The sequence below is a fragment of the Notolepis coatsorum genome (genome assembly GCF_963971535.1).
Source record: "Notolepis coatsorum genome assembly, chromosome: 6".
NCBI lineage: Eukaryota > Metazoa > Chordata > Actinopteri > Aulopiformes > Paralepididae > Notolepis > Notolepis coatsorum.
Window position 1 is genome coordinate 25,332,446 of NC_140170.1, and position 14,911 is coordinate 25,347,356.

The window sequence follows — 14,911 nt, forward strand, 5'->3', positions numbered from 1 at the left end:
ACCCTATAGTCCAGTCTAGACAACACTCTAACTCACCATCTTTAGATAATAAAGTACTCAACCTCTACTGTATTTAACTATGAATGACCACAACACTCTAACTCACCATATTTAGATAATAAAGTACTCAACCTCTACTGTCTTTAACTATGAATGAACACAACACTCTAACTCACCATCTTTAGACAATAAAGTACTCAACCTCTACTGTCTTTAACTATGAATGAACACCACACTCTAACTTACCATCTTTAGATAATAAAGTACTCAACCTATACTGTCTTTAACTATGAATGAACACAACACTCTAACTCACCATCTTTATATAATAAAGTACTCAACCTATACTGTCTTTAACTATGAATGAACACAACACTCTAACTTACCATATTTAGATAATAAAGTACTCAACCTCTACTGTCTTTAACTATGAATGAACACAACACTCTAACTCACCATCTTTAGACAATAAAGTACTCAACCTCTACTGTCTTTAACTATGAATGAACACCACACTCTAACTTACCATCTTTAGATAATAAAGTACTCAACCTATACTGTCTTTAACTATGAATGAACACAACACTCTAACTCACCATCTTTATATAATAAAGTACTCAACCTCTACTGTCTTTAACTATGAATGAACACAACACTCTAACTCACCATCTTTAGATAATAAAGTACTCAACCTCTACTGTCTTTAACTATGAATGAATACAACACTCTAACTCACCATCTTTAGATAATAAAGTACTCAACCTCTACTGTCTTTAACTATGAATGAACACAACACTATAACTCACCATCTTTAGATAATAAAGTACTCAACATCTACTGTCTTTAACTATGAATGAACACAACACTCTCACTCACCATCTTTAGAGAATAAAGTACTCAACCTCTACTGTCTTTAACTATGAATGAACACAACACTCTAACTCACCATCTTTAGATAATAAAGTATTCAACCTCTACTGTTTTAACTATGAATGAACACAACACTCTGACTTACCATCTTTAGATAATAAAGTACTCAACCTCTACTGTCTTTAACTATGAATGAACACAACACTCTAACTTGCCATCTTTAGATAATAAAGTAATCAGCCTCTACTGTCTTTAACTATGAATGAACACAACACTCTAACTTACCATCTTTAGATAATAAAGTGCTCAGCCTCTACTGTCTTTAACTATGAATGAACACAACACTCTAACTTGCCATCTTTAGATAATAAAGTACTCAACCTCTACTGTCTTTAACTATGAATGAACACCACACTCTAACTCACCATCTTTAGATAATAAAGTACTCAGCCTCTACTGTCTTTAACTATGAATGAACACAACACTCTAACTTACCATCTTTAGATAATAAAGTACTCAACCTATACTGTCTTTAACTATGAATGAACACAACACTCTAACTCACCATCTTTATATAATAAAGTACTCAACCTATACTGTCTTTAACTATGAATGAACACAACACTCTAACTTACCATATTTAGATAATAAAGTACTCAACCTCTACTGTCTTTAACTATGAATGAACACAACACTCTAACTCACCATCTTTAGACAATAAAGTACTCAACCTCTACTGTCTTTAACTATGAATGAACACCACACTCTAACTTACCATCTTTAGATAATAAAGTACTCAACCTATACTGTCTTTAACTATGAATGAACACAACACTCTAACTCACCATCTTTATATAATAAAGTACTCAACCTCTACTGTCTTTAACTATGAATGAACACAACACTCTAACTCACCATCTTTAGATAATAAAGTACTCAACCTCTACTGTCTTTAACTATGAATGAATACAACACTCTAACTCACCATCTTTAGATAATAAAGTACTCAACCTCTACTGTCTTTAACTATGAATGAACACAACACTATAACTCACCATCTTTAGATAATAAAGTACTCAACATCTACTGTCTTTAACTATGAATGAACACAACACTCTCACTCACCATCTTTAGAGAATAAAGTACTCAACCTCTACTGTCTTTAACTATGAATGAACACAACACTCTAACTCACCATCTTTAGATAATAAAGTATTCAACCTCTACTGTTTTAACTATGAATGAACACAACACTCTGACTTACCATCTTTAGATAATAAAGTACTCAACCTCTACTGTCTTTAACTATGAATGAACACAACACTCTAACTTGCCATCTTTAGATAATAAAGTAATCAGCCTCTACTGTCTTTAACTATGAATGAACACAACACTCTAACTTACCATCTTTAGATAATAAAGTGCTCAGCCTCTACTGTCTTTAACTATGAATGAACACAACACTCTAACTTGCCATCTTTAGATAATAAAGTACTCAACCTCTACTGTCTTTAACTATGAATGAACACCACACTCTAACTCACCATCTTTAGATAATAAAGTACTCAGCCTCTACTGTCTTTAACTATGAATGAACACAACACTCTAACTCACCATCTTTAGATAATAAAGTACTCAACCTCTACTGTCTTTAACTCTGAATGAACACAACACTCTAACTTACCATCTTTAGATAATAAAGTACTCAACCTCTACTGTGTTTAACTATGAATGAACACAACACTCTGACTCACCATCTTTAGATAATAAAGTACTCGGAATGAACACAACACTCTAACTGTTGTGAAGGGCCAGATTAAAGCTGATAATCTACATTTATTGTTTATATACTTGTATATTATTTATATATACACGTTATATCCCTTTAAGCCTGCGTTCGAATCATAGTAATATTCGCTTTCCTTATGGATAATGCCCCCTGACGACGGCGCCAGGCAGTCTCGCACTCAGACAGGTTTCAAGGGCGAGTCTGGGCTAGTCAGGACATGCCCTTGGCAGTGTATTGATTCCGGGCAAGTGGTTAGGTTTGGAACTAGAAAGCCACTTAAGTATATATATCGGCGCAGGTGCGCACAGCAGCGGTTCGTCTAAAGTGTGACAAGTTCGGTAACAGTGAAGTGAGCAGCAGTGCGTCTAACAGAGCGTTGAGAACCACGTGCGAATTGAATAGTAAAGTGTCAGAGTTTAATGCAGTAACGTCAAGTTCAACCTAGTTTAATGTGAAGTAAATAGTCGTTCATTTATTGTATATCGTGCCAACCACAGTTCGTTCGTGTGTAGCATTACCCAGCAGTTTCGTTCGTGTTAGCTAGTGGACCTTAGCCAGTGCGTGTGGACTAAATACCTTAGTACCAGCACACGAGGAGGCCTAGTCGGAGAACCTGCTGGACATGTGCACAGGAGAACCAGCGGCGGCGATTGCAGAACCATTACTGGTTGGATTATATTGATTGTGGAACGTGTGTGGTAATATTGAGTTGAATTTCATAAACAGCCTTGTATACTGTTTAGCAGAAGTGGTGGCAGGGAGAGTTGAATAGACAAAGGTCACACCCACTATGTGGCCAGATTAGTACTGTATGGTAATAAGGCCCAAAGGGTCAAAGCGTATTCACACCCCCCACCCGAGGACATCATGTCACACCCCCCCTCGTGAGACAAGACAGGCCCCTTCATCTCAGCAAAAGATCACACGGACGTGGGCCACCGATGGGCCCCTTCTGTCTCTGTCCCATCACGTCGCCACACCCCAGGGGGGGGGGGGGGGGCTGCCAGCGCCCACAGGAGACCCCCCACAGGAGACGCCTGATTGGATCAACTGTAATAGTGAACTGTATTCTATTTTGGCTAGAAATGGTAGTATAAAGGAGGGGACATTTTGGTAATTCGGGAGCTCTCAGACCGGACCAACCCAGGGGGTCTGGGGGCTCCACCGCTCCTTCCACCAGAGAGACTGTGCTGCTGCATTTTATGTGAGTAAAATCATGGACCCATGGTTGGTTAGAATAGAATGTATAGATACTTATGTCTGAAACCAGATTTACTCATGTATAATGTGTGCAGTATGGTTAATGTATGTTCAGATTATGTTAACCAAGTGACTGTTTTATGTACATTATTGAGGTTTGAGATGCAAACCTGATTGTGATATTTCTGTACAACAGACAGCCCTGTTAATGTTTTCTGATAATCTTTTGTATGTGAAAGGCAACCTTTTATTCACTCTTGGCCCTGGCTCAAATAAATCAGCTGAGTTGAACTACAGTTCTCGTTTGTCTGGCGTACACGTTTTATTCCTCATCTGCTAAGTCAGATGAGGAGACCAACAATTCTAGCAAGTATGAATCTTTCCTCCTCCTTCCAGATAGTCAATCTCATTGTGTTGTACTACAATAACCTCAAATTATTGTAGAAAGTCTGTGGGAATTTACCACACGTGTTACCCGGAGAAGAGCATCGTTAATCTCCACTGTCGTTTGGGATTTAACCTCGTGAGGATTTACATTCGGGCTGGCCTCATGGACCGAGGCTAGCTGGCTATCATTGTTTGCTATCGAGCATTGGATTACAGTTATTGCTTTTGTTGCTGATCGTTGGATTTACAAGGACTGGCTTCTGTACGTGAACCCCCTTTATTCTTCATTGAATCAGACTGAGTATCCGAACATTCCTCTATCCTCCAGACCTTACACCTCTGGGAGGAACCCAGTGTCTCCAGGCGGTACCAGCGTTGCCTTCTATAATTGCTATTATACGCCAGGTGGCGTCAGCCTAGTACCCATCGTAGGAATCATTCTATTCCCAGTGACTCATGCTACTGGCTGACTTTATGCATATTCTTCGCCATACAAGCGGGACCCTAATTCTGTAACCTAATGTTGCATAATAATAAAATACCCTCAAATACTATTTCTTTGTCAATGCCGTGTTATTATGAGTGTCCACCATATCTATTCCATGTACTGTCTGGCCAGTAATTAAAGTACATACCTAGCAGTGGTTTAATCTATCACAATCTTTAATACAGTCAGGGTTTTGTAACCCCTCAGTTACAATTGGTCCTTCGAGCCGGAGGGTATCAGTAATCTTAAATATCATATTAATATTGATATGGCCAGCGGTGGACACTCTCCAAACGGCTCCCCCAAACTAGAGCGCCCGCAGCGCAAACGTCAGCCACCTCTTTACCTGGAGGACTTCGCTTTCGTTTTACCCCCTAGCTTATCTAAAAAGACGTTAAATACGGATAAAAGTTTAAGCATGCCCAATCCTATCGACTTGTCGGCCCCACCAGTAGAGACCCCAGTGGGTTCAAACGAAACTGAGTTAGCTTACGGGGGGGACCAAGCGGGACATGACGTGACTATACCTCAAGACAGCGCCACCGGGACAGACCCCGGAGAGCCCCAGGATAAAGAAAGCACCACCCCGGAGCACAACCAACCCAAGAGCGCGCACCCGAGACAGACCTCGGCGCGCAACCAAGAGAAGAGTACCGCGCTCAAGAGATGGACCTCGGGGCGCGGGAGAAATCAAGAAGTAGCACTCAAGAGATGGACCTCGGAGCGCGCCAAGAGAACAGGTCTCCACCAAGCCCTGTCAGCGCCCGATCACCTCCATCAGTGTCATCCCCCAGCGAGGCTGACCAGAGACTGGCGCAAGCCTTGATCGCCACGCTGACAGCTTCAACCGAAAGAGACCGTATCCAGGGTGAGCGCGACCGTCTTCAAGCACAGACACTTAGTGAGCGCGAACACTCTGCAGCGGAACGAGAGCGCCGCCAAGCACAAGCCCTTAGTGAGCGCGAACACTCTGCAGCGGAACGAGAGCGCCTCCAGGCGCAACAACAGAGTGAGCACGAACGCATCAGACTGGAGGAGAGGCGCCTCCAGACTGAAGAGAACATTCAGCGAGAACACGCCAATGCACAGCGCGACGCCGCCAATGCACAGCGCGAGATGGAAAGAGACCGGCTGCAGGCGCAGATGATAGAGCAATTGATCCAGAGGGCGACCCCCCACTCCTCCACACGGAGCTCCCGGAGATCATCACGACACGGGTCGAGGGCACCTTCCCCTCGCCGACCGATCTACACGGGACCCAGCCAGCAGGAAGAACCTGCCTACGTTGCCGAGCCCCCTCCCCGACCAGTCTATACGGGACCCAGCCACCGGGAAGATCCCGCCTACGTCGCCGAGAAACGAACTAAGAGACTCCAGGACCTAGCGGAGGACGGGGGAGGACATCAAGCCCACCGGCACAAACCTATCTTGGACCAGGAGGCCCAGTACAGCCCCGACCCCAGCCCTGAGCCACTGCGTTACGAACCCCCGACCCAAACCAGGGTTGAGTTTAATACACAGTCAGCACCGAGGAGCAGCACCTGGGGGCCCGGCCTCTGGTACCCACCCAGCACTAACCCACGACCACCCGTACGGGGAGACTCGCCCAGGAGGCCTCTCCCCCCTACGCTCATCGGTGTCCCAGCCATCCATGGCATCTTACCTTGGAACACAGACGTTCCCAGACTTTACGCGTGAGGACAGAGCACAGTACACGGAATTACGCATGTGTTTAGAGACTATAATGTCCGATGTACACGACGAGTCTTATAAATATGCCATCCTCCTCAAGCATCTTAAAGTGCCCAGAGCGCATAACATAGCGCTGGCATATTCAAACTCAGGAACCCCCTACTCAGATGCTCTGGTGGCCCTCGACGCGCGCTATGGACAAATATGGGATTACGTGATCCAAGAAATACGAGATATCGACCGCCTCCCCCCAGCCAAAGACAATATAGAGCACTCGATGACCTCTCTATCAAGGTACAATCCCTTGTGGGGATGCTGGGGTCACAAAAGGAGAAGGGGAGATATGAACTATATGCAAATTCTAACGTGGAGCGGATACTGGAGAAGCTCCCTCCAGCCCGTCAAGAGCGTTTTCGGCGGCAGAGAGACCACAGTGACCCCAACGGCCCAGAACCATCCCTCCTAGACCTGGCTCATTTCCTCGCCAGGGAGGTCAGCAGTCTACGATTGGACACATTCGTGTGGAGTGGCTCTGACCCTAGAGACGGACCGAGAAGGTTCACCGACAACCGCCGGTCCGTGACCGTGATGCACCAGGCCGAGATTGTGTCACGGCACACAAGCCACAACCACCACAAGGAAAAGTGGAAGGCTGTCTGTCAGTACTGTGACAGTGAACACCAGCTGTCACAGTGCGACGCCTTCAAAGACTTAACCACAGCCGAAATAGGTCAGTGGCTTAAGGACAAACGCTGCTGCTTCCGCTACGCGCGCGGCCACATGGCAGCCGATTGCCGCCTGAAGAAAAGATGCGGCAAGTGTGACGGCGCCCATCTAGAAGTCCTGCATGAGAGCAACAAGCGTTCGCCAGGAAACCAAAGTAGGCCCGTCACGGTGATGTACCAGGCCGAGGCGGTGTCACCACAAACCCGTCCTGAAACCACCCCCTGGTGTCCCGACTGTTGCAGCAGACACGGGGACCCACAGCACCACCCGTACTACCACGAGTCGGCGCCACCGCCGACGAGTTTCAATGGGTCCTTCGCTAAAGAGGAATGGCAGATCGCCTGTACTTACTGCGACGGCGGACACTGGCTGGCACAGTGCGACGAATACAAGACCCTGAACCCCGCCGAAATTGATCAGTGGTGTGAGGCGTACATGGCGGGCGCCGCTCACCGCACATCACTGTGCGGGGCCCAAAAGCGAAGATTAGCCCGACAAGGCAACCGACCAACAGGAGTGCTCCACATAGACCCCAAGTACAGCGGGACCCCCCGAGTTCTCATCAAAGTGGTCAGAGTGCTCCTGAGCTACGAGGACAAGGTCCTGGGTCTGAAAAGACTCTCCTCCTCGCTTCCGCCGCAGCCCAGTTGGGCCTGCGGGGTACCAAAGAAACAATGACAATCCGTACTATTCAGAGAGACCTAAAAACCATAAAGGGCAAGAACATCTCATTCACAATAGCAGCGGTCGGGCAGCCCGAGAAGCGGTACAGCATCACTAAGGCATTTACAGGCCATGACATAGGTCTGTCAAACTACAACTACCCCATCCCACAGCTGATGGCGAAGTACGCGCACCTACGCAGACTACCTATACCGCTCATCGACGGCGCCACACCGACCCTGCTCATAGGCTCCGACCACGCAGACCTCATTGTCCCAATCGAGGCGGCCCACATCGGACCCAAAGGATGCCCAGTCGCGGTCAAGACCCGCCTGGGCTAGACGCTCCAAGGCCCTCTCTCCGGGCCTTCCAGCCAACCCACGTCTACACGCTGCCTGCACACAAAGGTGAGAGACACAGGCCACTCTCTCGTACAGCCCGTTGAGAGGCTATTGACATTAGACGAGAGGCCTGTGAGAGAACAGTGGACTCAAGAAGAGGGAGTCCCGAACTCCACCCCCCTCAGCTGCGCTCCAAGCGACGTAGCTGACCTCGAACCCAGCACCCCAAACTACCTCTTGATGGGGCGGCCGGAACCGGCCCCTCCTCAGACGGGGTACAGACTGAACAAGAGGAACAGACGGAGGATGTGGAGACACAGCCAAGCACAGATCGACCAGTCTCGGGCCCGCTTCCTCCTAAGCTACCTACCATCCCTTCCAGCCCATCAGAAGCGGGTCAAGGACAGGGACAACTTAAAAGTGGACACAGTTGTTATGATCATAGACCAGTCACTACCCCGAGCTATGTGGCCGGCTGGCCGCGTAAGCAAAGTGATCACTGGTGCCGACGGGAAGGTCAGAGCGGCAGAAGTTGTTGTCCAAGGGCGGACTTACACCCGACCCGTGGCGAGGCTGATAGAGTTGCCGGAGATCCCTGACTCCCCTGATGACGACCATGACCCACTGACTTTGTAGATTGCCCTACTCCTCACAACAGATATTGATCAGTTGACTGGACTATTAATCTGTCTCCCTTAACTAATTAGGTGCGGACTAATTAGGAGGCGGCTGTTGTGAAGGGCCAGATTAAAGCTGAGAATCTACATTTATTGTTTATATACCTTGTATATTATTTATATATACACGTTATATCCCTTTAAGCCTGCGTTCGAATCATAGTAATATTTGCTTTCCTTATGGATAATGCCCCCTGACGACGGCGCCAGGCAGTCTCGCACTCAGACAGGTTTCAAGGGCGAGTCTGGGCTAGTCAGGACATTCACTTGGCAGTGTATTGATTCCGGGCAAGTGGTTAGGTTTGGAACTAGAAAGCGACTTAAGTATATATATCGGCGCAGGTGCGCACAGCAGCGGTTCGTCTAAAGTGTGACAAGTTCGGTAACAGTGAAGTGAGCAGCAGTGCGTCTAACAGAGCGTTGAGAACCACGTGCGAATTGAATAGTAAAGTGTCAGAGTTTAATGCAGTAACGTCAAGTTCGACCTAGTTTAATGTGAAGTAAATAGTCGTTCATTTATTGTATATCGTGCCAACCACAGTTCGTTCGTGTGTAGCATTACCCAGCGGTTTCGTTCGTGTTAGCTAGTGGACCTTAGCCAGTGCGTGTGGACTAAATACCTTAGTACCAGCACACGAGGAGGCCTAGTCGGAGAACCTGCTGGACATGTGCACAGGAGAACCAGCGGCGGCGATTGCAGAACCATTACTGGTTGGATTATATTGATTGTGGAACGTGTTACCCGGAGAAGAGCATCGTTAATCTCCACTGTCGTTTGGGATTTAACCTTGTGAGGATTTACATTCGGGCTGGCCTCATGGGCCGAGGCTAGCTGGCTATCATCGTTTGCTATCGAGCATTGGATTACAGTTATTGCTTTTGTTGCTGATCGTTGGATTTACAAGGACTGGCTTCTGTACGTGAACCCCCTTTATTCTTCATTGAATCAGACTGAGTATCCGAACATTCCTCTATCCTCCAGACCTTACACCTCTGGGAGGAACCCAGTGTCTCCAGGCGGTACCAGCGTTGCCTTCTATAATTGCTATTATACGCCAGGTGGCGTCAGCCTAGTACCCATCGTAGGAATCATTATATTCCCAGTGACTCATGCTACTGGCTGACTTTATGCATATTCTTCGCCATACAAGCGCGACCCTAATTCTCATTCTGTAACCTAATGTTGCATAATAATAAAATACCCTCAAATACTATTTCTTTGTCAATGCCGTGTTATTATGAGTGTCCACCATATCTATTCGATGTACTGTCTGGCCAGTAATTAAAGTACATACCTAGCAGTGGTTTAATCTATCACAATCTTTAATACAGTCAGGGTTTTGTAACCCCTCAGTTACACTAACTCACCATCTTTAGATAATAAAGTACTCAACCTCTAGTGTATTTAACTATGACTGAACACAACACTTTGACTCACCATCTTTAGATAATAAAGTACAGCCCAGCAGCATCACATTTCAAGCCCATGATGTGTCGCTCCACAAAGGTTTCCCACACACTCCCAGAGGCACCAGCCGCTTTGATTAAGCTGAATACAATCAGAAAACATCTCCCCTACCTCTTGGTGAATGATGCTTCCACACGACGCTGGGCTCTGGTCGACCGACGGCCAAACACATCAGAGTGACGTTGCTGCCTTCGTTCACCGACACGTCCCTCGACAGGTTGGTGATCCTCGCCGGTACTGAAGAAGGAACACACATATCAGCACGTTAGTTTAATCAACAGTTGTTGATAAAAGACACACATGCTGGGTTACAGACTCCTGCCGTTGCCGTTGCCTTTGCCCAATAGCCGTGCGCAGCAGCTGGCTTCACGAGACAGTGCTGTAGGGTGTTGTGGACCGATCTGCAGGACTTGTGACTCGACATGGACTTGAGCACTGATTGCTTTGCATTTTTGTAATATGCCCTAATCATTTGGCATAAGGTATTGATGGCTAGTGCATTTGTTGGGCTATTGTGTCACAAAGTAAATAAACTCCCTTTGAAACGGTGACCGCTGTGTCATTTATTTATTTATTTATTTATTTATAGACCTTTTTTTCAGCTCTTTGACGGCCAGAGTGGAGTGGACTCAAGAAGAGAAGAAAAAAGAGGGAGGATAGGTAGAAGAGAAGGAGAGAGGGAGGAGAGGTAGAAGAGAAGAGGAGAGGGAGGAGAGGAAGAAGAGAAGAAAAAAGAGGTAGGATAGGTAGAATAGAAGGAGATAGGGAAGAGAGGTAGAAGAGGAGAAAAAAGAGGGAGGATAGGTAGAAGAGAATGAGAGGGGGAGGAGAGGTAGAAGAGAAGAAGAGAGAGGGAGGATGGGTAAAAGAGAAGGAGAGAGGGATGAGAGGTAGAAGAGAAGAAGAGAGAGGGAGGATAGGTAGAAGAGAAGAAAAAAGAGGGAGGATAGGTAGAAGAGAAGGAGAGAGGGAGGAGAGGTAGAAGAGAAAAAGAGAGAGGGATGAGAGGTAGAAGAGAAGAAGAGAGAGGGAGGAGAGGTAGAAGAGAAGGAGAGAGGGAGGAGATGCCTTCAAGTCTAGACTCAAAACCCACTTCTACTTATTAGCTTTTCCCCGATGTCCACTGACTCATGTCCTGTGTTCCTGTGTGTTTGCTTGTGTGTCCTCCCCGTAAAAAACTGAGATGTGATTGTTTGTCTATATGTTGTCGAGATGTATCTACTATCTACCCTCTGTACAGCACTTTGGATGTGTCATGTTTAAATGTGCTCTATAAATACATCCGATTGATTGAGTGGAGGTTCTGAGTATAGCAGACCATCTGGTGGGTCAGGTGGACCCGGGCACTGCTATTAGAACTGGAGGAGTCGGCGCCCCTGGACTGCGGCCGCACACTGCTCCTACATCGTTAGGATGCAGAGGATACACTCCTGGGCCCTCATTTATCAAGTTTTCTTAGAAAACCTTCTATTTCCACACGTAAGCACAGAATTTAGAATGTGTGCACGCACAAAAAAAACTGGATTTATCACACGTGCGTACACAGGTCCTACGCACAGTTGTCTTGATAAATATCACCTTGCTCCTAAGCTGGAGCTCGTGCACTGTTTTAAGTATTTGCATACCAGAAGCCCCGATTAACCATATACGGTAATGGAACACCCCCATGAAATGTGGAAAAGTGGACTAAGCCGAGGGAAGCGTGTTGTACACGGTGATGTCGGATATTATATCTATTAACTTCCTAAAAGACCATTGCTGCCTGGACACCGCAAACAATAATAAAGACCATTAACCACTGTTTTGCCGTTGCCTGTTGGTGTCATTAATGCATGCTGGAATAAGAATGCCTTTCTTCATTTATTTTGAATATTAATAATTATTATAATACAATAAAAGACAGCTCCGTCTTTTAATACACATATATTGTACAGTAACGTCAAATGAATACTACAGTCCCCGCTGAAATAAAGGTTCTGCACGCACATACCAGCAGTGATCTACAGCATAAAAGATAGCCACTTTATAATACTATTCTGAGTAGATAATTCATCTGTATCGCAACAGAGTCACGGATCTGGTCGGGGCAGGTAGCATTATGTCGGGAAAATCTTTATTAAATAAACAAATGTGAATTAAAGAATTTAAAAACAAAGTTTAGCATATTAAATCGTTTTATAAGCTTTCTGAGTAGATAATTCATCTGTATCGCAACAGAGTCACGGATCTGGTCGGGGCAGGTAGCATTATGTCGGGAAAATCTTTATGAAATAAACAAATGTGAATTAAAGAATTAAAGAAGTTTAGCATATTAAATCATTTTATAAGCTTATAGCTTTTTTCGTGCTGATTTGAGAAGGGTCCAGCTGCAGAGCCGGAGAGCAACTCTCAGGGCCAAGATAGCACTTATACTATTTTGAGAGAGACAGCAGAGAGACAGACAGCAGAGAGACAGACAGGCAGACAGACACTGTTCCACAGTGTGTGTGTGTGTGTGTGTGTGTGTGTGTGTGTGTGTGTGTGTGTGTGTGTGTGTGTGTGTGTGTGTGTGTGTGTTAGTGTGTGTGTGTGTGTGTGTGTGTGTGTGTGTATGTGTGTGTGTGTGTGTGTGTGTGTGTGTGTGTGTGTGTGTGTGTGTGTGTGCGTGCGTGCGTGCGTGTGTGTGACTACTAGTCTAATAGTAGAGACTCAGCCCCCCCCCCCCCCCCCCCTCTGGACCACCTCCTAGTAGAGACTTCTCTAGGAAGAAGACGAAGATGAGGATTAAGGCGAGACACTGCAGGTGAATAGGCAAATATACTTTTTTTGTTGATTTTGAGATTTTGTTATATTTTGCTTCCGAAACATGTCTTCTATGAAACTAGTGACAATAAAACGTCAATAACACACATTTAGTTGTTTATTTTACTTCATTTTGCCTTATTGCATCCATAAATGTCAACATATTTAATGGGGACGTGCCTCATTTGCATATATAAACATACATTTCAGAAAACTTGTCTCTACTAGGAGGTGGTCCCGAGGGGGGGGGGGGTCTCTACTGGGAGGTGGTCCAGAGGGGGGGGGGGGTCTCTACTAGGAGACTAGTGGTCACACACACACACACTGTGGAACAGTGTCTATCTGTCTGTCTGTCTGTCTCTCTGCTGTCTGTCTCTCCGGCTCTGCAGCTGGACCTTCTCAAATAAGCACGGAAAAGCTTTTAAGCTTATAGCTCCAATTTGGGTCCCAAATTGCGGTACAAATGAAGGAGGTGTCTCTTCTCGGGTAGTGGACTCTAGTTAATATTATGTTCTCTCTGCAATTAGACTGCCCCTCATTCATTCATTCATCCCTATCTGATGCTATCTCTGAAAACAGTTCCTGCGAGCGCAGTCAGTGCACCCGATAACGCTATATATAAACCTGCATTCATTCGGAGAGAAAGACCTATTCCACATGCTATTTAGGGTTTGACAATAATTACACTGATATCGCTATTTCACAATGAACTATAATGAATTACGGGGGTCATACAGAACACATCAGTCAAGCTTATTTCCGCGTTGAAACTAATGCATGCAACTGATCTATGCCGTCCGTCTGCAGTCCCCATATTCTACCACAGGGCGTCAGCTAAGCATGCTCTGGGCTGTGCGCAGACATACGCACAAAGTCAAGTTCATGTTCAAATTGATAAATCCCACACTTTGCTTAGAAATGGTCGTACGCACGGGTTAAGCACATATCCGTGCGTAAGTCACGTTGATAAATGAGGGCCCTGGTATACGTCAATGTACTTACATTACATCTTGTCATCACAACACTTTTATCCGAAGCGACTTACAGATTGTGAACAGCAAGTCTGCAGGAAGGGTACATCTCTGGCAGCTAAGGGTCAAACGGTGTCCAACTTGAGTGTTACAGTGTTGAGTGCATAGTAGTATAGACACATTAGCATGGTAGGTAGTAGTGTAAGGGGGTCATATGAGTTTAGAAATGCCACCTATTGGTCTTTTTTACTGCTGTGAAGCACTTTGAGCTGCAATTTTTGTATGTACTGTAAGGTGCTATCCAGATAAAGTGTATTGCCATTATTATTATTATTATTATTATTATTATTATTATTATTATTATTATTATTATTATTATTATTATTATTATTATTATTATTATTATTATTATTATTATTATTATTATTATTATTATTATTATTATTATTATTATTATTATTATTATTATTATTATTATTATTATTATTATTATTATTATTATTATTATTATTATTATTATTATTATTATTATTATTATTATTATTATTATTATTATTATTATTATTATTATTATTATTATTATTATTATTATTAAGTATAGTAGCATAGTAGTAAGGTAGATAATAGTAAAAGACAGTTCGAGTTTTATTTTTTTCATTTCAGATATCGTTTGGCAAATCGTACTTGGTATTTGTTTATCTATGAGGCCATTGTCGGAAAGCTACCACCTTATATTGCAATGGTGATAGATTGGATCTATGGACAGTTTAGGGCCAAGATCTTAAACCTCCCTGATGCAACGTGTAACTGTAGGTACAAATGGGGGACCCTGATGGAAACAAGACAAACGTCTTTCTCA

General features: G+C 44.7%; 1 protein-coding gene across 1 annotated transcript in view; it reads right to left on the minus strand.

Annotated features, from left to right (window-relative positions):
- LOC311229411 (opioid-binding protein/cell adhesion molecule homolog) overlaps window positions 1–14,911 on the minus strand; it is a gene marked incomplete at both ends in the record, with an annotated part of 852,472 nt that overhangs the window by 284,781 nt on the left and 552,780 nt on the right. Inside the window, one exon of the mRNA XM_084315495.1 lies at window positions 10,412–10,537. Coding sequence (XP_084171621.1) covers window positions 10,412–10,537 — 126 coding nt within the window. The remainder of the gene's footprint in view (window positions 1–10,411; window positions 10,538–14,911) is intronic.